General features: G+C 47.6%; 1 protein-coding gene and 2 pseudogenes across 1 annotated transcript in view; 2 read left to right on the forward strand and 1 right to left on the reverse strand.

Annotated features, from left to right (window-relative positions):
• The window catches only part of LOC111534053, a 20901-nt pseudogene extending 17660 nt beyond the window's left edge, over positions 1–3241 (reverse strand).
• Positions 1–24938, forward strand: part of CDH3 (cadherin 3) — a 65078-nt gene that overhangs the window by 23569 nt on the left and 16571 nt on the right. Inside the window, exons 3-12 of the mRNA XM_026456454.1 lie at positions 12341–12426; positions 14087–14230; positions 14451–14606; positions 14712–14856; positions 15721–15896; positions 16893–17021; positions 18213–18398; positions 21162–21403; positions 21928–22073; positions 24276–24500. Of these exons, the coding sequence (XP_026312239.1) occupies positions 12341–12426; positions 14087–14230; positions 14451–14606; positions 14712–14856; positions 15721–15896; positions 16893–17021; positions 18213–18398; positions 21162–21403; positions 21928–22073; positions 24276–24500 (1635 nt within the window). The remainder of the gene's footprint in view (positions 1–12340; positions 12427–14086; positions 14231–14450; positions 14607–14711; positions 14857–15720; positions 15897–16892; positions 17022–18212; positions 18399–21161; positions 21404–21927; positions 22074–24275; positions 24501–24938) is intronic.
• On the forward strand, positions 22927–23442 carry LOC113225194 (annotated as a pseudogene).

Raw genomic sequence — 24938 nt, forward strand, 5'->3', positions numbered from 1 at the left:
CGCCCGGCTAGTTTTTTGTATTTTTTTAGTAGAGACGGGGTTTCACCGTGTTAGCCAGGATGGTCTCGATCTCCTGACCTCGTGATCCACCCGTCTCGGCCTCCCAAAGTGCTGGGATTACAGGCTTGAGCCACTGCGCCCGTCCCAATACACAGCACTTTTACCTACCAGACCCTTAATTGTTATCACAGCTGTCTCAGGTTGGTCACTGGTATCTTTGTTCCGGCATGGTCCTTGAGGGTGGTAGTCAGTGAGCCAGACAGCACACCTCATGCTGAGTCAGCCATGTTCCAAACTCTCAGAGTTTGGGTTTCACTCTGGGAGGGAAGACTCACCTTCTAAGGGTTATGAGGAACTTGAACACAGCAGAGCTTTCTTCAGCCAAAACTCCCTTGGAACTGCTTTCTCCACCCTCAACAACATGGGGTTGCCATGTAAGTTTTCTAGTCAGGGGGAAGAACTCACATCAAATTCTGATTGAAAATCAAATACATCTTTACTATGGAAAAACTGGACGATAAGCAAAATGTGGGCCTACCGCCCATACAGGACCTTTGTCTTTTCAAAGGAATATTTGAAATCGATAGTCCATTTCCCGATCTCTCCACCGGAGTCTTTGTTGAGGGTATCTGATCTGAGACAGAGGACCCGAGTCTGAATGATTTCACCACTCACTCTCAGGGTTGCCTCCCCAGTAACCCAGCTTCCTCTTCTCCTTCGGTGGGTGGAAGAAGGGCTCCAAGCTGAGGGCCTCAGACACCCCATCAGCCTCATCTACGAAAAGATACAGGTCCAGGGGGCCTGTGTGTAGATGGGGGGCATCTGCCAGGTGCAGCTGCACTCCACCTGGGTCCTGTTGCCCTCCAGGAGCTGCTGTGCTTACAGCTCTGGGGAGAAAGGCCTGGACCCCCAATACGTGCACCCGGGGCTCTGGCAGGCCCTTGTGTAGCTGCCCCAAGCTTGCTTGGCAAGGGGCAGTGGGCTTCCCAGCATGCCCAGGGGCGACTCCCAAGTGAATCCAGGAGCCCCAAGGCCTCCTGGGATCCCAGCATGTGCTGCCTCTTCCCCCTACCCTGCCTTGTTGCCCTATGACCTCTCCCATTGGTCTCAAAACGGGCATGGCTCACTGGCCACCATCTTGGTTTTCCTGTGCGTGGAAAATACTTGGTGACGGGAGAGGCAGCCTTGGTACCAGGGCTCAGCCCCCCCTCCTCTTTTTTTGGGTACAAGAATAAAACTATAAATATTTTATATAATAATTATCAGGCTTATGCTATAAATGGCTTTGTGACATGCTTTTTTCCCCCTTCTGCAAAGTACTTTTTCCTGGGTAGGTTTTCTTTTACAATATTTAAGGCTGTAGATTAGACATTTGGATGACTGTGACACAGCATTTAACTGTTCAGTTGTAAGTTAGGTTGTTGAGACCTTTTTTTGCTTTTTTTCCCTATTAAGCAACAGTCACAAACATCCCAGCAAGTATGGTTTTGTCACATCTGGGATGGTATCTTGGCACAATTCCGGGGTCAACAGGCTTAAGGCATTTTAATTTGCCAGAAAGGTTGTGCCAGTTAACATTCCCCGACCCCTAGCAATATATAGCAGCACCCAGTTTCCAACTGTGACACAGCACTTGTCCTTTTAATTTGTATTTCTTAGTTGGTGAATTTTTTTCTATATGTAGTTTTACTTAGGAAAAATGCCAGAATCTTTCTTCAAGTCACTTCCACTTACTTTTCTCCTGTGCCCTCTTATTCCAATCCCTTAACAGAAGGTAGTGATAGCTATAAGGACAAATCTGTTTGTTATGTGAGCTAAATATGTCCCTAAGCCAAGCTAGAATAGAAATTTCCTAGGCAATCTCTTTCTCCCGCTCCCCAGGCTGCCGTTTGGCCACAATATGTTTAAGCTGATATTTTCCTTTTCCTCTAGTCAAAATACCCAGAGATCAGTAGGGAGATTGGTGGAGATTGATCACTTGATGGATGTTTTGTCTCCAGAGAGATGGGTGGTTTTATTTTGCTAGAACATCTAGTAATGTTGGACATCAAGACTACATAGCACCTCCAGGAAGAGAAAGGCTGCTGACCTTCAAGGGTGTTCCCTTGGGAGTATGGAGGTGTCTAGGCAAATTCCAACCTAAAAACAGGCCTGGAACATAAGAGGAATGAGTTCTCAGCCCAGCATCCATCAATTCTTATAAGTCTATTTAAAAAGCTTTCTTTTTCCCAATAGCTCTAGTACCCCAGGGACCAAACTCTTATTGCCCAAGTTTTATTAGTGGCGCCAGTTCAGGACCTGAGGCCAGGCTTGGCAGGATGATCTTGAGAGAGGAGCTTTGAACATAGGCCAGAGACTCCTGGTTTCCACTGGATGTCTTCTATCGAGTGCAGATACACAGAGCTCTGGCTTTTTTGTTGTTAATTTCTTTTTTTTTATTTATTTTTACCTATAATGTGTTCTATGATATTAATTGTTAATTTCTCTGGAAGCAGCCTCAGGTTACTGATTCCGTTTTTCCCTTCCCCGACAATATTTTAGGAAATGTACGTTTAGGCTCAGTGCTAAAACTGTCCATTTATATTGGTAGAGCAGGTACCTCTTCATCAGGTTTATTGACCTTGTGATTCAAGAATCCTTGTGGGAGAAACTGAGGCAAATGCAGTCAAATGACTGTCTGAAGCCCTGGATGGGTGTGGAAGAAAGAGCTATGTTTTGGCTTCCATTTTCCAGCCTTAAATTCTGAACTATTGCCCCATGTGCTCATCATCAGCTTGCCCCAGAAAGAGTTTGACGCAAGCCCGTTCATGTCCCCGTGATTTGGCCAAGATGTGTGGCCTTGTGGAACCATGCTGCAGTTAGGAATAGGAGTCAGTTTACTTCGCTGACTATTAAAAGACGGGGTAAAGGAGGGATGAGTGATGATGAGACCTGGTTTTGTATGAGTTTCATTTTGAAACTAGTGATACAAGCCAGTGGTGCCAGGAAGCATCTGGGAGGAAATTGTAATGATCTGCCCCAGGGCTTACCATTTACCAACCTCTCTCTGACTCATAGCTTGCAGAGAAGACTACTCATGTTCCTACATGTGCCCAGCAAGTTTCCCTGGAAAGGCCAACTTTTTCGTGAAATCTCCATCTTCTGTTTCCTCTGGTAAACCACAGAGGACCCCTATAAAACAGCTCTCTCCAAATGCAGACTGAGACAGTTCCCTGTTGTGCCCTTTGGTCCCGTGTGTCATCGTCTTTGATCAGCTTCATCCATTGAGTAAAGCACACAGCTGTAGCTAACTTCTTCCCAGTTTGAGAGAGAATTTTTCAGTGGTATAGAAGGAGGCCAGGGTGTGGATGTCAGAAGCCTAGGTTAATTGTTAGTAGTCTGAGGTACTTTTTATTGAGAGGTTACCTTACTTACCCTGGGCCAGGCACAGTATTCAGTGCTGTTTGACCACCATCCCATTTAATCTTCCTAATAACCTGATGAGGTAGGTGTTATTGTTTCATTTCCAGATGAGGAAACTGAGCTTCTGTGTACTCACACAATTTACCCAATCGTGTGATAGGTAAGTGACATTATAGGGGTTGGAAGCCAAGTCTTCCGGACTCCACATTTCATATTCTCCATTATTTCCCTGCCTTTGGGATTTGAAACCTGATGTTGCTGCTTCCTGGGACAGTTCAACCCCTGGCAGCCTCTTGTTTCCTGAGTTGTCAGATTGGGAGCAGTAATACCACCTTACAGGTTATTTTGTGAGGATTTGGGTAGGAAAACACGTAGCTGGGTGTCCTGAGCAGAGTGGGTGTTTGAAGCCTATTTCTATCAGTCTGGACTGTTGTCCCTTGGTTGTGCTCTGCACCCAACTCAAAGCAGTTTAGAACTGATGAGGCCAGCCCCTTGGGTGTATCTGGACTATGCACCCTGAGTGGGAGGCACATACGCCTATAATACATGACTATTGGCTTCTCCTTGATTGTTGACACTGTCCCTTCTAAGAATAGATGGACAGCCCAGATACTGTGCTACAAATATTTGGAAGCATGCAACAGTGGAAATATGCCAGAAGACAGGGTAGTGGAGTGAGCTGTACACTCTAATGGGAAGTAGATTTTGTAGACAGCAGGAAGAGGATTTCTAGCTCCCAGGGGCCATAGCAGCTCTCAGAGTTTTGGGCAGTAAGTCTTCTGAGTAATAGGGGAGTCAATCCATTGGCCTTCTGCTGGGTAACGTGGTAGGAGAACACTGGAGTCATCGAGTCTCTCCTTAAAGGAAATAATTGTCAGAATTGTCTGGTTAGCCCTTTACTGGCTGAAGACCTTCCCTTAGGAAGAGGGCTGTTTTAAGATTGAAAAAAGCGGCCAGGCACGGTGGCTCATGCCTGTAATCCCAGCACCCTGGGAGGCCAAGGTGGGAGAGTCACTTGTGCCCAAGAGTTCTAGACCCACCTGGGAAACATAGCAAGACCCTGTATCTACCAAAAAAAAGTGACCCTTAGTTGTTTTAAAAAATCAGTGTTTTAATGACTAATGCAGACACAATGGTCAGAATTAAGAAGAGTGTACAATAGCCCAAGTGTGGTGGCTCATACCTGTAATCCCAACACTTTGGGAGGCTGAGGCAGGTGGATCACTTGAGGCCAGGAGTTCGAGACCAGCCTGGCCAACATGGAGAAACCCTGTCTCTACTAAAAAATGCAAAAAATCAGCCGAGCATGGTGGCAGGTGCCTGTAATCCCAGCTACTTGGGAAGCTGAAGTGGGAGGATTGCTTGAACCCGGGAGGCGGGGGTTTCAGTGAGCCGAGATGCCGCTACTGTACTCCAGCCTGGTCAACAAGCAAGACTCTGTCTCAAAAAAAAAAAAAGGATACAGTAAAAAGTCTTATCCCTCAGTGAGGTGCGGCGGCTCATGCCTATAACCCCAGCATTTTGGGAGGCCATAGTTGGGTGATTACTTGATGCCAGGAGTTTGAGACCAGCCTGGGCAACACAGACCCTATCTCATTTTTAAAAAATAATTTTTAAGGCCGGGCATGGTGGCTCACTCCTGTAATCCAGCACTTTGGGAGGCGGAGACAGGCAAATCATCTGAGGTCAGGAGTTCGAGATCAACCTGGCCAACATGGTGAAACCCCATCTCTACTAAAAATACGACAACAACAAATTAGCTGGGCATGGTGGTGGCTTCCTGTAGTCCCAGCCACTTGGGAGACTGAGGCAGGAGACTCGCTTGAACCCGGGAGGCAGAGGTTGCAGTGAGCCGAGATCACACCACTGCACTCCGGTCTGGGCAACAGAGTGAGACTCCGTCTCAAAAAATAAAAATTTTTAAAATAAAGCCTCATTCTTGTCCATAAACCCAGTTTTTGGGGTTGCCTTCCAGAGCTATTTTTCAAATACAATTTAAAAATATGAATATTAGCATATTAGTTCTGACTATATTGCTCTATGCCTTTTTATAAAGGTATAATTTTTAAAAATGAACACTATATCCTAGAGATCTTTCCATATAGATGTGGAATAGGAGCTTCCTCATCTTTTGTGTCTTTTTTAAATGGCTGTGTAATGTTTCATTGTCTAGGTGATGGTATAACACAAAGTTAAGTAATCCCTTATTGATGGACATTTAGGTTGTATCTGAGCTTTTGCTATTACAATTGATGTGTGGATTAGTTTGGTTGGATAGCTGAGGAAAGGTGATTTTGGAGTATTCTGTAAAAATTCAAAGATACTTGAGGGTAGATACTTTGGTTTCCTGGTATATTCCTAGTGTCTAAAAGAATGTCACTGGCACATAGGAAGTACTTAAGTAGCTCCTGAATGAATGCTGCATGGAAGAACCTGGCTTTAGAACCTGACCGCCCTGGGTTCTCATTCTAATTCCATGCGCCAGCTGTTTGATCTTGGGCAAGTCATCTCACCACCACCACCACCCCTCACCCCCAGCCCTGGTTTCCTCATGTGGTAAATGGTGGGTAGTTGTTTGTAAGGTTCTAGGGGTGTACACATTCACGGTTGGGGTTTATTTTTCTTGAAATGGTCTTGCTCTGTCTCCAGCTGGGGTGCAGTGGCAAAAGCATGGATCCCTGTAACCTCGACCTCCTCGGCTCAAGCTATCTTCCCACCTCAGTTACCCAAGCAGCTGGGACTATGTCATGGTTTGGGGTTTCAATTTGTAGCTACTCATGATGGTTCTGTGAAGTGTAATATCCAACTTCCAAATGAGAAAGCATAAATTCCTAATCAGCTAATTCAGGTTGCACATCAGCAGTGATATTTCCAATTGACTGATTCTTGAGGGACTTTCACATGGGTCCTCAGCACAGCTTTAAATAATACTGAATCAGCCTGGCACAGTGGCTCTTGCCTGCAATCCCAGCACTTTGGGAGGCCAAAGCGGGTGGATAGCTTGAGACCATGAGTTCGAGACCAGCCTGGGCAACGTGGTGAAACCCTGTCTCTACTAAGAATACAAAAATTAGCCGGGCGTGGTGGCATACACTTGTAATCCCAGCTACTCAAGAGGCTGAGGCAAGAGAATCACTTAAGCCCAGGAGGCGGAGGTTGCAGTGAGCTGAGATTACACCACTGCGCTCTAGCCTGGGTAACAGAGCGAGACTCTGTCTCAAAAACAAACAAACAAACAAACCAACAAAAAAGTAGTACATAAATGTTATCTATTAATAGTAATTTAGAAGGGGAGGGATTTGAGATTGATGTACTTTTTTTTTTTTTTTTTAAGAGACAGTGTCTAGCTATATTGGCCAGGCTGGACTCAAACTCCTGGGCTCAAGCAGTACTACAGGTGCATGCCACCATGCCCAACTGAGATTTGATGCCCACTTGCTAGGTTTGCCATAACAAAGTACCAGGTACTGGGGTGGCTTAAACAACAGAAATCTATTTTCTTATAGTTCTGGCTTGTAGATGGACATCTTCTCCCTGTGGCTTCATGTGGTCTTCTCTCTGTAACTACCTGTGTCCAAACCAAACTTCTTCCTCTTCTAAAGACACCAATCATGCTGCATTAGGGCCTACCCTAATGAGTTCATTTTACCTTTTTTTTTTTTTTTTTGAGATGGATCATGCTCTGTTGTCCAGGCTGGAGTGAGGTGGTGCGATCTCGGCTCACTGCAACCTCTGCCTCCTGGGTTCAAGATTGTCCTGCCTCAGCCTCCCAGGTAGCTAGGACAACAGGCGCAGGCCACCACACCCGGCTCATTTCTGTATTTTTAGTAGAGACGGGATTTTACTATGTTGGCCAGGCTGGTCTCAAACTCCTGACCTCGGGTGATCCGCCCGTCTCGCCCGCCGAAAGTGCTGGGATTACAGCCATGAGATACTGTGCCTGGCCGATTTCATTTTACCTTAATTACCTCTTTAAGGTCCCTATCTTCACATTCAGTCGCCATTTTAGGTACCGGTGGTTAGGACTTCAATGTAAGAATTTTGGAGGGACATAACTCGTGTTAAGGGAAAACTTGGACCTGCCAAAAAGTCGAGAAAATAAGTTGCCAACAGGTAACATGGCTGAATAGTTACTGCAGTGAACTTGAAAATAAGCTTCTGATGACCCTAATCACTGGGAAAGTTTGTTTCCTTTCAGTCATTTTTCTGTGCATAGTTACACGTATTACATAGTAGTTCTGGATTCTGCTTATTTTGTCTTACTATTACAGTATAAGAACTTCCCTATATAAACTTATATTGCATAGCTGGATAAATAACCCATGGAGGAAGTGCCCCATAGATTATTTACCTTTTGCCCTATATTGAAGATGATTTAACCTTTGCCACATTATCCTTCCTGGTCCTTCTGGCACTAAGGCAAAGCAGGGTTCCCCAGAAGATGCGTCTACAAAGCTGTGTTCTGACAATAAAGGGCAGGGCCACCCTGGGGATCGTGTGGCCCCTGGGACCCTCTGGAACTGAATCAGGCCCCGATCCCCTTTCCCCTTCTTCCCACTGGCCAAGCACGTCACAGCCCAGCACTTCTCAGCGGGGATGTCGTCAAGGAGGCAGGGCTGGTTCCTAAGCAATCTTCCCTTTCTCATCATCACATTCCAGCCTTCCCACAGAGGATTCTTCTGCATGTGGTAAGCTCTTGGGCTCTGAGGCAGCTCTTCCCCGAGCCCCTCTGTCCTCTCCCATTCACTGAGTCCACTGCCTAAAAGATGACCAGTGTCTTAACTTCCTTCGCCTGGATGAGTTTTGCCTGGTTTTGAACTTCCTGTCAGTGGATTCATACATATATCCTCTCATCTGGCTTCTACTACTTAACCTTACGTTTGTTAAATTTCCCATGTTGTTTGTTGCCTGTCCTTGTGCTTCATTCACTTCATTATGTGAATATACCCCAGTGCTTCTACCCATTCTCCCTCATCGTTTGGGCTGATTCCAGCTTAGCTATTATGAATAGTGCTGTTATGAACATTACAATACATAAGTTTTGGCAAATGTATTTTTGTTGGGTCTGTACATCACAGTGGACTTGCTGGGTCTTAGGGAATTCGTATATCGATATATACTGCCAAATTGTTTTCCAAAGTGATTGTCCTCCCATATCAGACTTTCGTTTGTGTGTGTGTTAAAATAGGCATAACATAAAATTTACCATTTCAACCATTTTTAAGTAAAGAATTCAGTAGCACTAAGTATATCCACAGTGTTGTGCAACATCGCCATTATCTATCTCCAGAACCTTTTCATCATTTCCAACAGAAACTCTGTACTCATTAGGCGTTAGGCAATAGCTCCCCCCCCCCCCCCCCCCCGGCCCCTGGTCGATTTCTTTCTTTCTTTTTTTTTTTTCTTAGAGAAAAGTGTCTTGCTGGAGTACAGTGGTGCAGTCATGGCTCACTGCAGATTCAAACTCATGGGCTCAAATGATCCTTCCACCTCAGCCTCCCAAGTTGCTGGAACAGGTGCATACCACCATGCCCAGCTAATTTTTATTTATTTATTTATTTATTTATTTTTGAGACGGAGTCTTGCTCAGTCGCCCAGGCTGGAGTGCAGTGACCGGATCTCGGCTCACTGCAAGCTCCGTCTCCCAGGTTCACGCCATTCTCCTGCCTCAGCCTCCCAAATAGCTGGGACTACAGGCGTCCACCGCCACGCCCAGCTAATTTTTTGCATTTTTAGTAGAGACTAAAATGCAAAGGGGTTTCACTGTGTTAGCCAGGATGGTCTCGATCTCCTGACCTCGTGATCCGCCTGCCTCGGCCTCCCAAAGTGCTGAGATTACAGGCGTGAGCCACTGCGCCTGGCCAACCCAGCTAGTTTTTAAAAAAATTTATGTAGAGGCTGGGTGCAGTGGCTCACTCCTGTAATCCCAGCACTTTGGGAGCCCAGGTGGGCTGATCGCTTGAGGCCAGGAGTTCAAGACCAGCCTGGCAAACATGGTGAAAACTCATCTGTACTGAAAATACTAAAATTAGCTGGGCATAGCGGTGCACACCTGTAGTCCCAGCTACTTGGGAGGCTGAGGCACGAGAATCGCTTGAACCTGGGAGGTGGAGGTTGCAGTGAGCCACTGTACCATAGCCTGGGCAAGAGAATGTGAGACTCCATCTCAAAAAGAAAAAAAAAGAAAAAAATTCATTTCTTGATGGACACTGGGTTGTTTCTACCTTTTGACTATTATGAATGACGCGGCTATAAAAATGAGTGTACAAGTATCTGTTTGAATCCTTTTGGTTCTTTCAGGTATATACCTAGGCATTGAATTGTTAGGTCACGTGATAATTCTACATTTAACACGTTGAGGAACCGTCAAACTCTTTTCCACAGCGGCTGCATCATTTCACATTCCCACCAGCAGTGTACGACGATTCCAATTTCCCTCTATCCTTGCCAACACTTGTTGTTTTCCTTTTTTTCTTTTATAGCCATCCTAGTGCATGTGAAGTGGTATCTCATTGTGATTTTGATTTGCATTTCCCTATTAACTAATGATATTGAGCATCTTTTCATGTGCTTATTATTGGCCATTGTATATCTTCTTTGGAGAAAGGTCTTTTCTGTATATCTTCTTTGGAGAAATATTTTCTTGGAGAAAAGTCCTTTGCCTGTTTTTTAAAATTGGATTTTGTTGTTGTTGAGCTTGATGAATTCTTTATATATTCTGGATATTAATCCTTTAGAATTCTTTTTTGGCGGCCGGACGCGGTGGCTCAAGCACTTTGGGAGGCCGAGACGGGGGGATCACGAGGTCAGGAGATCGAGACCATCCTGGCTGACACAGTGAAACCCCATCTCTACTAAAAAAATACAAAAAACTAGCTGGGCGAGGTGGCGGGTGCCTGTAGTCCCAGCTACTCAGGAGTCTGAGGCAGGAGAATGGCATGAACCCGGCAGGCAGAGCTTGCAGTGAGCTGAGATCCGGCCACTGCACTGCAGCCTGGGTGACAGAGTGAGAATCCGTCTCAAAAAAAAAAAGAATTCTTTTTTGGCCAGGTGTGGTGGCTCGTATTTGTAATCTCAGTGCTTTGGGAAGCCAAGGCAGGAGAAGTGCTGGAGCCCAGGAGTTCGAGACCAGCCTGGGCAACAAAGTGAGGCCCCATCCGTACAAAAAACTGTACTCTCCTGAGGCAGGAGAATCCCTTTAGCCTGGGAGGTTGAGGCTGCAGTGAGCTATGATTGCACGACTGCACTCCAGCCTAGGTGACAGAGTGAGACCCTGTCTCAAAAAAAAGAATTCTACTTTTTTATATTGTACTCATATATTATGTGAATACTCTGTCATGTCCATATTACTTTTATTATTTTAAAAACCTCATCTGGGCTGGGTGTGGTGGCTCACACCTGTAATCCCAGCACTCTGGGAGGCCTAGGCAGGCAGATCACAAGGTCAGGAGTTTGAGACCAGCCTGGTCAACATGGTGAAACCCCATCTCTACTAAAAATACAAAAATTAGCCAGGTGTGGTGGCACACACCTATAGTCCCAGCTACTTGGGAGGCTGAGGCAGAAGAATCACTTGAACCTGGGAGGTGGAGGTTGCAGTGAGCCAAGATCGTGCCACTGCACTCTAGCCTGGGTGACAGTGAGACTCTGTTTCCAAAAAATAATAATGAAAAAAAATTGACCAAAAAAAACCCCCTCATCTGTTATCCTTTCTTATTTTAAGGAAATACATTTTTAAACCAAAATAATAATCTGAAACTAAAAGACAATCTTTCTGAAAGGACAGTTGGTGCCCTTGCCTGACATATCTGTGGACAGGCGTGGGACTGTCCTTGTGGTCTTTGTTATGTTGCAGCCTAGCAAAAATGGGAGCTCTGGGCAGAGCATGGTGCTGGCAGGACCCAGGGTGTAGCCCCTGGCAGATTCCCCGATTTCTTGCATTGGCCGTAAGGAAGAGTAGGTAACAACATTGGTTGTGAATATTCTCTAGTGTGTGTCTTGGACTCAGGTAGACCTGGCTTCTGAACCTCAGTTTTCTAATCTTTGAAAAGGGGGCTGGGCGCGGTGGCTCATGCCTGTTATCCCGGCACTTTGGGAGACTGAGGCGGGTGGATCACAAGGTTAGGAGTTCAAGACCAGCCTGGCCAACATGGTGAAACCCAATCTCTACTAAAAATACACAAATCAGGTGGGCATGGTGGTGCACACCTGTAACCCCAGCTACTCAGGAGGCTAAGGCAGGAGAATCGCTTGAACCCGGGAGGGGGAGGTTGCAGCGAGCTGAGATCGTGCCACTGTACTCCAGCCTGGGTGACACAGCAAGACTCTGTCTCAAAAAAAAAAAAAAAAAAAGGTGGGGGGAGGGAATAATACCAACTTGGTATCATAGTTGCAAGGATGAAATTCACCTCCAGCTGGTGAATGGTGGTTACTAACTTGGAGTGCGTGTTTAAAGAGTAGCTAAGCATTGGGGATTCAGAAGGAGCGAAATGAACTGAAACAACCCAAGGTTGTCCAAGTGATCCGTGTGGGCATATATATTGTGTGTAAATAGACTCACAGTCTTCAGAAAATCTTCTGTCTCTAGCTGCTATGACCTTAGTCAACCCCATGTCACATGAGGCCAACTGGGGCTAATGTCCCTGAATGTCTATGATCTTGGTCCTCTGGGACCAAGAACAAAGAAGAGTTTGACCCACAAACTGACCACGAGGAGGTCTTCCCTCGAGGCGATCTTCCCTCTGGAAACCAAACTTGGAAGCCTCATCTGAAACTTGTATCAGTCACACTCCTGGTCAGAGGAAGTAAGCTAAGTCCCCCTTTTGCAGCCACTTAGCAGTCCTTGATTCAGTCAGGGGACTCTTGTCAGTCTCGTTTCCTGGGACAACTTCCAGAATACTCCTGCCTTCCTAATGCTCTCTTTTCCCCTTTCCCACAGTATTCATGGGCTGCCCTGGGCAAGAGCCAGCTCTGTTTAGCACTGTTAATGACGACTTCACTGTGCAGAATGGCAAGACAGTCCAGGTAAAACACCATGTCCACCTGCAGGACAAAAGAAAGATGTTCTCTGTGCATGCCCAGATTTCTGGCCAGGAGCCCTTGGTTGCTACGGCTGTTGTGAGCCAAGTCAACCCTTCAGAGGAGCAAGTGTTAGTCCTCAGCTGCCCACAGCTTGGGTGTGAGCACTGATCTAAGGGTGGTAGTGCTTGCAGCTACCCAACAGTGGTGCCTGAGGTCAGGCCAGTGGAGCCAAGAGCTGCCTTATGAGTAATCACCCCATGTACTGGGTCCCTTGGATTCCCTCTCCCACCTCCCTTTACTTCCTTCCCTTATCCATGTTAACCCCAACTGAAGGCAGTTCTAAACACAGGCCTGCCAATCCCATGAGCCTCCAGGAAGATGCACCTGGAGTGCTTGGCCACACTTGGTTTTAATTTTTGAATAGCTAATATAGCCACGTGGTTCAAAAATAAAAAAATATTAATAAGCTATACAATAAATAATCTCCCCTCGTTTGCCTCCATTTGCCTAAAGCCCTCTTCACCCCTCCAAGAGAAGACGCAGTTAACCACTATTTCCAGTTTCTTTTCTTCCAGTTTATATATAGTCTATATTTATGTGTTACATATTTATTTATATTACATGTTTTTACGTGTTATCTATTTTGTATATATACATATATAAAAACAGTCTTTTCCTTCTTATGCAAAAGTTGGGATGCTGTTCACATGTCTGCACCTTTCTTTTTCTTCTTAACCGGTATATCAGCACAGCACAATGTTTACCCTCTTTCCACAGACAACCACTATTAGTTTTTTCCATATTCTCCCTGACTTCATCCATGTATAAGAAAATATGACTATATGGTCTTATTTCCTATCCTTTTATGCAAAAGGTGGAACAGTGCCTGGCACATATTAAGCACAATGTGTTTGTTAAATAAAATGCTAAACTATATTAAGCTGCCCTATACCTTAATCTTTTCATTTGACAGCATAAATCAAAGATCAGGCCGAGTGTGGTGGCTCATGCCTGTAATCCCAGCACTTTGGGAGGCTGAGGCGGGTGGATCACTTGAGGTTAGGAGTTCGAGACCAGCCTGGCCAATATGGTGAAAACCCGTCTCTACTAAAAATACGTAAATTAGCTGGGCGTGGTGGCAGATGCCTGTAATCCCAGCTACTCAGGAGGCTGAGGCAGGAGAATCACTTGAACCCGAGAGGCAGAGGTTGCAGTGAGCCGAGATCTTGCCACTGCACTCCAGCCTGGGCAACAGAACAAGACTCCATTTCCAAAAAGGGAAAAGAAAGAAAAAAGCTCTTTTTTTAGAGAGCATACTCATTCTTATTTTGAGAGCTGCATAGTATTCCACTAGACGGATGTGCTGTGGTATATTTCACTGGTCCTCCTGTATAAGTAAACACCGAGTTCCCCTTGCAATAGGCTGATCTAGGTCTCCTCACCCTTACCTCTTTTTTTTTTTTTTTTTTTTAAATTAAACTTAGGGTCTCACTATCTTGCCCAGGCTGCTCTCAAACTCCTGGGCTCGAGTGACCCTCCCAAAGTGCTGGGATTATAGGCGTGAGCTACCGTGCCCAGCTGCCCTTAACTCTTACAGATGAGAGGATGTTGAGTATGTCCCAGCTATTTGCACCTCTGGGTTAAGGGGTTTCTCTCCTTGCAGGAAAGAAAGTCACTGAAAGAAAGGAATCCATTGAAGATCTTCCCATCCAAACGTATCTTACGAAGACACAAGAGAGATTGGGTGGTTGCTCCAATATCTGTCCCTGAAAATGGCAAAGGTCCCTTCCCGCAGAGGCTGAATCAGGTACGACTGTGCCTTCTCCTGGGAATCGTTGGTGGCCCCAGGGACCCCCATCCAAAGGCCTGCATGAGATTTCTTGCTACTGAATGTGTGGGCCGAGAGAGGAAAACCTCTGCTATGTGAGCAGAGTCTCCTATGGCAGTGCCCCTCTTCACAGAGGACTCTTTGTCACAGTCATGGGATATTTGTTACTTTGTCAGCTGCCATTTTCTTTTCCCTCCAGCTCAAGTCTAATAAAGATAGAGACACAAAGATTTTCTACAGCATCACGGGGCCGGGGGCAGACAGCCCCCCTGAGGGTGTCTTTGCTGTAGAGAAGGAGACAGGCTGGTTGTTGTTGAATAAGCCACTGGACCGGGAGGAGATTGCCAAGTATGAGGCAAGTAGCCTTTAGTGTCTACTGTAAATGTCCCCTCAGAAATGGGGTCCTAGGCCTGGGGAGGTGGGTAGCACCAGGCTGACCCCAGAGCTGTGTACCCCACAGCTCTTTGGCCACGCTGTGTCAGAGAATGGTGCCTCAGTGGAGGATCCCATGAACATCTCCATCATCGTGACCGACCAGAATGACCACAAGCCCAAGTTTACCCAGGACACCTTCCGAGGGAGTGTCTTAGAGGGAGTCCTACCAGGTAAGAGGACTGGGAAGGGGACTGCTACGGGGCTGCTGGGCCCACACCCTTAAATGCTAGAAGATCCCGCCATACCTGATTTCCTTGGCTGTGTATCAGATTACTTGGGATCTTCTTAAAAATCCATATTCACCCCCTTCCATCCCAAGGTTCCTGAATAAGAATGATCCTGGAGCAGGGCTCTGGAATCTGTAGATTTGAAATTTTCCCTAAAGCTTCAGATGATCAACCAAGCTTGGGAACCACTAGCTTTGGAGCTTCAAAGACCTAGATTTGAATCTTGGCTTTGCCTCTTTACTGGCTGTGATCCTGGGCATATTCTTGACTTCCGAGCCTCAACTCTCACATCTAAAAATGGGAATAATATCAACCTTGAAGAGTGGTGAAGATTAGAAATACCACGTGCAGACTGTTACATAATACAGAGCGCCTAATGCAAGGCTCTTGAGTGCATGGCAGCTACAGGGAATGCAACAAAAACTGGAGGTGTTAGAACATGGCTGATGGAGGCCAGGTGTGGTGGCTCACACCTGGAACCCTAGAACTTCGGGAGGCTGAGGTGGGCACATCACTTGAGATCAGGAGTTTAAGACCAGCTGGGCCAACATGGTGAAATCCTCTCTCTACTAAAAACACAAAAAAATTCAGCCGGGCGTGGTAGCAGGCACCTGGAGGCTGAGGCAGGAGAATCACTTGAACCCGGGAGGCAGAGGTTGCAGTGAGCTGAGATTGTGCCACTACACTCCAGCCTGGGTGATAGAGTGAGACTTCATCTCAAAAAAAAACAAAAAACAAAAGAGTTCCAGAAGTAGACAGGGCTGGAGTTGGAACTGGGAGGACAAGATACTCATCCCTTCTCTCCAGGTACTTCTGTGATGCAGGTGACGGCCACAGATGAGGATGATGCCATCTACACCTACAATGGGGTGGTTGCGTACTCCATCCATAGCCAAGAACCAAAGGACCCGCACGACCTGATGTTTACCATTCACCGGAGCACAGGCACCATCAGCGTCATCTCCAGCGGCCTGGACCGGGAAGTGAGTGGTCCATAGGGAAAGTGCTGCCTACCCAGACTTGCCCAGGCTGGGGTCTGATTCTGAGAGCAGAAGCTCCCATCCCTGCCCACAAAGCCCAAGGCAGAACAATGAGGACCCACGTCAGCTGGGATGGCTGCTGCTGGGTTCACATGTGATGCCCCTGGTTCCCTTGGGCCCGTGGCCCACTGCCAGCCAATCTCGTTAAATCTCCTCCAGGGCTGGGAGGCAGCTGTAAAATGCCTACTTTTGGTATTTTCTGTGGGTTTTCTCATTTCCTGTCAGAGTGGCTCACTTAGTGTGCACATTACCCAAATTGGTCCCTTACGTGTCACAAAGTAGAATTAGTTCCATGGATACTGGAGTTGGTGCCTGTTTCCTAATGGATACCTTTATCCAAATCCTCACTCAAAAGTCTTATTCTGAAGCCAGGCACCGTGGCCCACGCCTGTAATCCCAGCACTTTGGGAGGCCGAGGCGGGAGGATTGCTTGAGGTCAAGAGTTCAAGACCAGCCTGGCCAACATGGTGAAACCCCGTCTCTACTAAAAATACAAAAATTAGCTGGGCCTGGTGGCGGGCACCTGTAATCCCAGCTACTTGGGAAGCTGAGAAAGGAGAATCACTTGAACCTGGGAGGTGGAGGTTGCAGTGAGCCAAGATCACGCCACTGCACTCCAAACTGGGTGACAGGGCAAGACCCTGTCTCAAAAACAAAAACAAAACTCATTCTGGAGCAGTCAAGGGTCGGGGCGATGCCAAGGCTTCCCTCGGACAGGCCCAGGAGAACTATTTGGATCTCTGGTTCCCCTTCCAGCAGCATCCTCTGCTTCTGTTCTCCTGGTGGTGAGGGAGGGTTGGTCAAGGAGTCAGCATTATGATAGGGAGAGATCCTCCTCTTCATCCGCACACCCCTGCGCCAGTGCTTCCTGGAGGTCAGGGGAGGGACCCTTCAGGTTGCACCCACAGTGGGCTTCCCCTCTCCTCTCTTTCTCCCCAGAAAGTCCCTGAGTACACACTGACCATCCAGGCCACAGACATGGATGGGGACGGCTCCACCACCACAGCAGTGGCAGTAGTGGAGATCCTCGATGCCAATGACAATGCTCCCGTGTTTGACCCCCAGAAGGTAATGCCCCTTCCTCACTCAGTCCCTCATCAGATAAGGAACGACCAAGGTTTGCCTTTCTCAAGAAACTGGAACCAGCCTATGTTGCTTCAAATGCCAGTCCCAGCACTATGGCTGTGTGACCTTAGGAAAACTACCTAACCTCTCTGTGCCCCATTTCCTAATCTGTGAAAAGGAGATAATGATAATACCTGCTGCATTGTTCTGAGTTTCAAATGAAATAACCTATGGACGTTTCCTAACACGATGCCCGAAAAGAAGTGCTCGATATGAAAATCTTTGTTGATTTGAAAACATATTTTCCTTGTACCTACACCTGCCTATCTTTTCCCAGTGAATGCTTGCGCACCTCCAAGGCAGAGGACTCAGCGCCAATCAAGGTGCCAATTACGTCCTCCCGCTTCCATCTTTAGACAGCTCTGAACGTTAGTTAGGTCTGAATCAAAATGTGTAATGGGGCCAGGCATGGTGGCTCACGCCTGTAATCCCAGCACTTTGGGAGGTCAAGGCGGGCAGAACAGTTGAGGCCAGGAGTTCAACCTGGCCAATATGGCAAAACCCCGTCTCTACTAAAAATACAAAAATTAACCAGGTGCAGTGGCGCACGCCTATAGTCCCAACTACTTGGGAAGCTGAGGCATGGAGATCACTTGAGCTTGGGAGGTGGAGGTTGAAGTGAGCCGAGACCACACCACTGCACTCCAGCCTGAGTGGCAGAGTGAGATTGTCTAAAAAAAAGAAAAAAAAAATTTTTTTTTTTGTTCTGGGCAGCTGATTATCCAGTGTTTGTCACATGTCCGAGAACCTCCAAAAAATTCCTGTTCAGTGCCCCAGCCCATTCAGGCACCTAGCCCTTCTTGCCACCTTCCTTATTCCTTTCTGATCTCAGCGGGATAGGTAGCTACACGTGGCAGGGGCTTGGGCATGTCAACTTGTGAGATTTCTGGAACATCAGGCCCCTGTGTGTAAGGAAAGCAGGCACAGGATTGGTGTGGTCTGTGCCGGCAGCTGTGAGGCTGCTGCTGGGGACATCCTGCCACTGTATATACCCTGAAACCCCGCAAAGTGGGTGGGTGGTCCAGGAAAGGGTAAAGGCGTGGGCATGCCCTGAGGTTGGATGGAGGCTTCTCAGCCTCTGGAGTGGGAGAGTCGTTATCTGCTCTAATAGCACTGTGCTTCTCACACTGGCAGTATGAATCCCATGTGCCTGAGAATGCAGTGGGCCAGGAGGTGCAGAGGCTGACAGTCACTGATCTGGATGCCCCCAACTCACCAGCGTGGCGTGCCACCTACCTCATCGTGGGCGGTGACGACGGGGACCATTTTACCATCGCCACCCACCCTGAGAGCAACCAGGGCATCCTGACAACCAGGAAGGTGAGTGAGTTCCGGCCTCAGACAATGGCTATACCTGGGGCGGTCAGGTCTGCAGCCTTCAGGATGAGGAGCCACTGTCTACCGTGGGCTAGTTACCAGGAATTGTACCAGCCCAGTGGCTCCCAACAGTGTTCTACCACTCTCGTGTTGGGGAGTCCCTTTGTTCAAACTAAATCTTACCCAGGAGCCCACTTCATAAATGGGTAAGAGTCACTGATCTAACTGAAGCACATCAGTGGAGCCTCCTCCTAGACCAAAGTGTCCAGTGGCTGCCCCAGACCAGTCTCACATAGAGGGTCCATTTTATTGAAATCCATGTTGACTTTGCATTTACTCTAAAACTCATGTCTAGGTGTTCAGATAATAAAGTGTTTTGAATCACCTAGTACTTAGGCACGCTCCTGCCTCTCAAAAAGTCTCTTTTGTGTGTGTATGTATTTTTGTTTTTATTGGAGTATAGGACGTGGGTTGGGTCAAAAAGTCTGAATAAGGCTAGCCCAGTGGCTCACACATATTCCCAGCACTTTAGGAGGCTGAGGTGGGAGGATCGCTTGAGGCCAGGAGTTTCAGATCAGCCTGGTGAACATAGCGAGATCCCATCAGCACTAAAAAAGAAAAAAAAAAAAGATGGGCCTAATCTTGCATCAGTTTCTTTTTTTTTTTTTTTTTTTTGGCCGAGACCAAGTTTCGCTCGTTGCCCAGGCTGGAGTGCAATGGCATGATCTTGGCTCACCACAACCTCCGCCTCCCAGGTTCAAGCGATTCTCTTGCCTCAGCCTCCTGAGTAGCTGAGATTACAGGCCTGCGCCACTGTGTCTGGCTAATTTTTTTGTATTTTTAGTAAAGATGGAGTTTCTCCATGTTGGTCAGGCTAGTTTCAAACTCCCGAACTCAGGTGATCCTCCCGCCTCGGCCTCCCAAAGTACTGGGATTACAGTCGTGAGCCACCACGCCCCGCGCATCAGTTTCTTTTACTTCCTGGTTTACTGTGAAGAATGGTGTGGTTTGAGAATGGTGTGGTTTGAGAATATAAAATATTGTATGAAATAATATATTTTGAAGACTGGGGTTTGCTGTCTTCTTTTCTGCAACAAATACTTCGGAATGCCACTTCGAGATTGTGAAATGATGTGAAATGAAGTTCATTTATAATATAACTAACCTAATTCATGATTTCTAAAAATAGAGAATATCCTAACTAAAATAAAGAAAAAATCCAGCCAGGACAACATGGAGAAGTCCTGTCTACACTAAAAGTACAAAAAATTAGCTGGGGCCGGGCATGATGGCTCATGCCTATAATCCCAGCACTTTGGGAGGCCGAGGCGGACAGATCACCTGAGGTCAGGAGTTCGAGACCAGCCATCATGGTGAAACCCGTCTCTTTCGTATTTTCTAAAAATACAAAAATTAGCTGGGCGTGGTGGCACGCGCCTGTAGAACCAGCTATTTGAGAGGCTGAGGCTACTTGAGAGGAGGATCGCTTGATCGCGGGAGGAGGAGGTTGTAGTGAGCCGAGTGTGCATCACTGCACTCCAGCCTGGATGTGGTGACACACACCTGTAGTCCCAGCTACTCAGGAGGCTGAAGTGGGAAGATTGCTTGAACCCAAAGGGTCGACGCTGCAGTGAGCCATAATCAAGCCACTGCACTCCAGCCTGGGTAACAGAACAAGATCCTGTCTCAAATAAAAATTTAAAATTTTACAAAAAAAAGTTTACTGAATATAAAATATTTTGATATGTAAACTTTTGGGCACAGCTATACTAGAAAACATAATGAAGTGGTCAGTTCCCCACATCCATTTGTAGAATCATCCAAATGCAGCGGACACTGTGTTACCCTGGCAGCTCAAACTGCAAGCTGTGTTGATGTCTTCAGAACAGTGAAGAAGCAACTCTTGAAGTCCTGAACAAATTAAAATAGGAGCTCCCCTCAGTAGCTGCATTCCTAGAAGATGCAGTATGTACTAAAACCACACAAAAACTTGGCTTATATGTAAAATGTGCTCTAGACTCTATATTAAACAGATTTTTCACATCCAGGAGTGTATTAATGTCCATGGGGATATTAGCAAGTCACATAGGATATGGAACAGCTCCTCGTATCTGTAGCATTCTGATTCTGAGACACATCATCCCTGCCCCAGCCTGTAAATGCCAGTGGTATCCCATCATTACAACAAGTAGAAATGCTTCTACAATTTGTTTTGTTTTGAGACAGGGTCTTGGTATGTCAACCCAGGGTGCAGTATAGTGGCACAGTCTTGGCTCATTGCACCCTCAACCTCCTGGGCTCAAATGATCCACCCACCTCAGCCTCCCAAATAGCTGAGACTATAGGCATGCACCACTAGGCCCTGCTAATTTTTGTATTTTTGTAGAGACTGGGCCTCGCCATGTTGCCCAGGCTGGTCTTGAACTCCTGGTCTCAAGCAATCCAGCAGCCTTGGCTTCCCAAAGTGCTGGGATTACAGGCATGAGCCACAATGCCAGGCCCCCCAATTTTCTCAAACATCACCACCACTCCACTGGGAACCATTATTCTAGGGCTTATTCATACAGTTACCTTTGGGATGGTCTGAGAGGCCCCGTTAGATGTGCACTCAGGAAACACAGGAGTGTTCCTGGGACAGAGAAGGGGCAGCATGGTTGCTAGTGGGGGCTAAAGCCCCTCAGTTTTGGCGCTTTCCTTCTGACAACTCAACTGTACTGTACTCCTCTCAAAATGGTGGTTCAGGTCCTTCTTCCTCTTCTCTCCTAGGGTTTGGATTTTGAGGCCAAAAACCAGCACACCCTATATGTTGAAGTGACCAATGAGACCCCTTTTGTGCTGAAGCTCCCAACCTCCACAGCCACCGTAGTGGTCCACGTGGAGGATGTAAATGAGGCACCCGTGTTTGTCCCGCCCTCCAAAGTCGTTGAGGTCCAGGAGGGCATCCCCACTGGGGAGGCTGTGTGTGTCTACACTGCAAAAGACCCTGACAAGGAGAATCAAAAGATCAGGTACTCAGGAGCGGGGCTCGGTGAGCAGCATGCACTGGTGCAGTTGGTGGGTGGGTGATTATGGTCAGCGTTGGTTCTGATTACCATAGAGACTATTAAATAGGAATATCCCTCCTGCATAGGTCCTCTTCTTCCTACCCTCTTTGAGGCTGAAGACTGAATAGGGGTTTGGGGGCAGGTGTTTCTCATTCTGTCATGTATCCCTCTTGGGACTCCTGCACCTGCTGCTTTAGGACCCCGTTTATGGGCGAGGCACATTTTCCATATGATCCTGCTTAGGTGCCTAGAGGCCATCAGCCAGTTGGTATGAGGAGGCCCTGAATGGCGCGCCTTGGGGCAACCGCCTTCCCTCACGGGAAGGGACAAGGGGGCGAGCGGCGGGGGCTGGGGTGAGCGCGCCTGCGCCCAGGGAGTCTTTTCACGTGTCGCCAGGGTCAGACCACAGGTCTCTCCTTGTGGCGCTACACAGTTCTACAGAATTCTAAATATTCTGGATGTTACTCGTCTCAACTTTTCCTCTCCAGCTACCGCATCCTGAGAGACCCAGCAGGGTGGCTAGCCATGGACCCAGACAGTGGGCAAGTCACTGTTGCGGGCACCCTAGACCGTGAGGATGAGCGGTTTGTGAGAAACAACATCTACGAAGTCATGGTCTTGGCTGTGGACAATGGTGAGAACATCCTCCCAGCCTTCCCACAAGGGCCACTTCTGGTTCTCAGGTCACATGACACAGCACAGCATGTTCCCTCCACAGGTGGGAACATGTGTCGGGGAGGGCTATTTGCAAACCAGTCCAGACGGTCAAAGGGGTCTTTCAGAGGAGTCTTTTAAAGACTGGTCCTAGGCCGGTTGCGGTGGCTCACGCCTGTAATCCCAGCACTTTGGGAGGCCGAGGCAGGTGGATCACCTGAGGTCAGGAGTTCAAGACCAGCTTGACCAACACGGTGAAACCCCATCCCTACTAAAGATACAAAGAATTAGCTAGGCGTGGTGGCGCATGCCTGTAGTCCCAGCTACTCCGGAGGCTGAGGCAGAAGAATTGCTTGAACCTGGGAGGCGGAGGCTGCAGTGAGCCAAGATTGTGCCACTGCACTCCATCCTGGGCGACAGAGCGAAACTATCTCAAAAAGCAACAACAACAACAACAAAAGACTGATCCTAGGGACTGGCCATGGTTCCAATTTCCCTAAAACCCAAGAGTTGGGAGGGAGCCAGGTGTGGTGACTCAGGCCTGTAATCCCAGCACTTTGAGAGGCCTAGCTAGGTAGGAGGATCACTTGAGCCCAGGAGTTCAAGGCTGACCTGAGAAACAGAGACCACGTCTCTACAAAAAAATGAAACATTAAAAAATGAGAGTTCGGGTGTGGTGATTCAAGTCTGTAATCCCAGCACTGTGGGAGGCCGAGGCGGGCGAATCACCTAAGGTCAAGAGTTCTAGACCAGCCTGGCCAACATGGTGAAACCCTGTCTCTACTAAAAACATGAAAAGTTAGCTGAGTGTGCCGCCTCCCAGTCCCCGCGTTATGACCTGCACGGGGCCCTTGGGGCGAATCACAGCATCCCTTGGGGCAGTCGCTTTCCCTCACAGGGAGGGACAAGGGGGCAAACAGCGGGGGCTGGGGCGAGCGCCCCTACGTCCAGGCGGTCTTTTCACTTGTTGCCAGGGTCTGACCGCAGGTCTCCTTGCAGCGCTACACAAGAGCAGAGTACCAGTCTGAGGCAGAGGGCGTCATAGCAGGACAAGCATTTAGAAAGTTTCTTCCACTCTTTGACCGAGTATTGGCTGAAAGGAGTGCTGCTGAAACTGTAACCAAAGGAGGCATTATGCTTCCAGAAAAATCTCAAGGAAAACTATTGCAGCAACAGTAGTCGCTGCTGGATCGGGTTCTAAAGGAAAGGGTGGAGAGATTCAACCAGTTAGCATGAAAATTGGAGATAAAGTTATTCTCCCAGAATATGGAGGCACCAAAGTAGTTCTAGATGACAAGGATTATTTCCTATTTAGAGATGGTGACATTCTTGGAAAGTACATAGACTGAAATAAGTCACTATTGAAATGGCATCAACGTGAAGCTGCCCATTCCACTGAAGTTCTGAAATCTTTCATCGTGTAAATAATTTCCATATTTCTCTTTTATAAGAAATTAATGATAACTAATGACAAAAAAAAAAAAAAAATTAGCTGGGCGTGGTGGCACACACCTGTAGTCCCAGCTACTCAGGAGGCTGAGGCATGAGAATCACCTGAACCCAGGAGGCAGAGGTTGCAGTGAGCTGAAATTGTGCCACTGTACTCCATCCTGGGCAACAGAGCAAGACTCTCAAAATAAATAAGTAAATAAAACATCAGCATTAGGAGAGTCCGTTCAGCCTTAGTTTTTGGTTCACTGGGTCCTGAATTGACCTGTCAGTTTTCCCTTGTGATTGATTACTAGGGGCTGACTGGAAAGTGCCATGACAGATCAGTGAAGCCACACCATAACAGATGGGGGGTTATAACGTAGTTGTCACGTCTGGTTGACATGTATTGAACCAGGACCTGCAGGCAGGTGAGAGGCTGCAGCAGGGCTATGAAGGGAGGCTTCCCTGAAGCTGATGGACCAAACACTGGAGTAACCCTGAGGTAGCCAGTAGGTTTTGCTTTGTGGTTATAGTGGCTCTCTGGATGAAGTGGCTGCAACTGTGCCGTGATAGTTACTATGTCTGCTGTTTACCGAAACGAGAATGATGGCCTGATTGGCATGTATGTGCCATGTATTGGAAGCAAGGGCATGGAAGGTCTTAAGAGGCGAGAGGTGGGCAGTAAACAGGAACCCCCTTGAGGCTGACTGGGTGGGTCACAGGGAGCTCATCATATGTGTCTTTATAACAGGAAGCCCTCCCACCACTGGCACGGGAACCCTCCTGCTAACACTGATTGATGTCAACGATCATGGCCCAGTCCCTGAGCCCCGTCAGATCACCATCTGCAACCAAAGCCCTGTGTCCCAGGTGCTGAACATCACGGACAAGGACCTGTCCCCCCACACCTCCCCTTTCCAGGCCCAGCTCATAGACGACTCAGACATCTACTGGACGGCAGAGGTCAACGAGAAAGGTACCTGAGTGAGTGGTGGTAGCGGGTGGGTGCCAGTCCCACTAGTGGGCATCTGCCCCACACCAGGATTCTGCACACGTTCCCATCCTAGCAGCTTTTGGGCCACGGGGGCAACAGTCTCCTCTAGAACCTCAATCAGATGCTATTTATTAACCTGGTAGAGGCCTTTGGAATTCCACAGGACCCCTAAAAGACCATTCTAGCCCAGCCGCCTTCCTGTGTAGATGGAAAAACTGAGGCCTCGAGAGGGAGGGAGTGACTTGGCCCGTGTCACATGGCAAGAGTCAGGACCCAGCACAGTGATCGTAGCCACCACTCACTGAGCATGCTCTGTGCCAGGTCCACGTCACATGCTCTATGTAGGTTAGATTCCTTCATCCTCACAGCAGCCTGTGAGCAGGCTTCTCACACACACACACACACACACACACACACACA

The sequence above is a fragment of the Piliocolobus tephrosceles genome, chromosome 17 (assembly GCF_002776525.5).
Source record: "Piliocolobus tephrosceles isolate RC106 chromosome 17, ASM277652v3, whole genome shotgun sequence".
NCBI lineage: Eukaryota > Metazoa > Chordata > Mammalia > Primates > Cercopithecidae > Piliocolobus > Piliocolobus tephrosceles.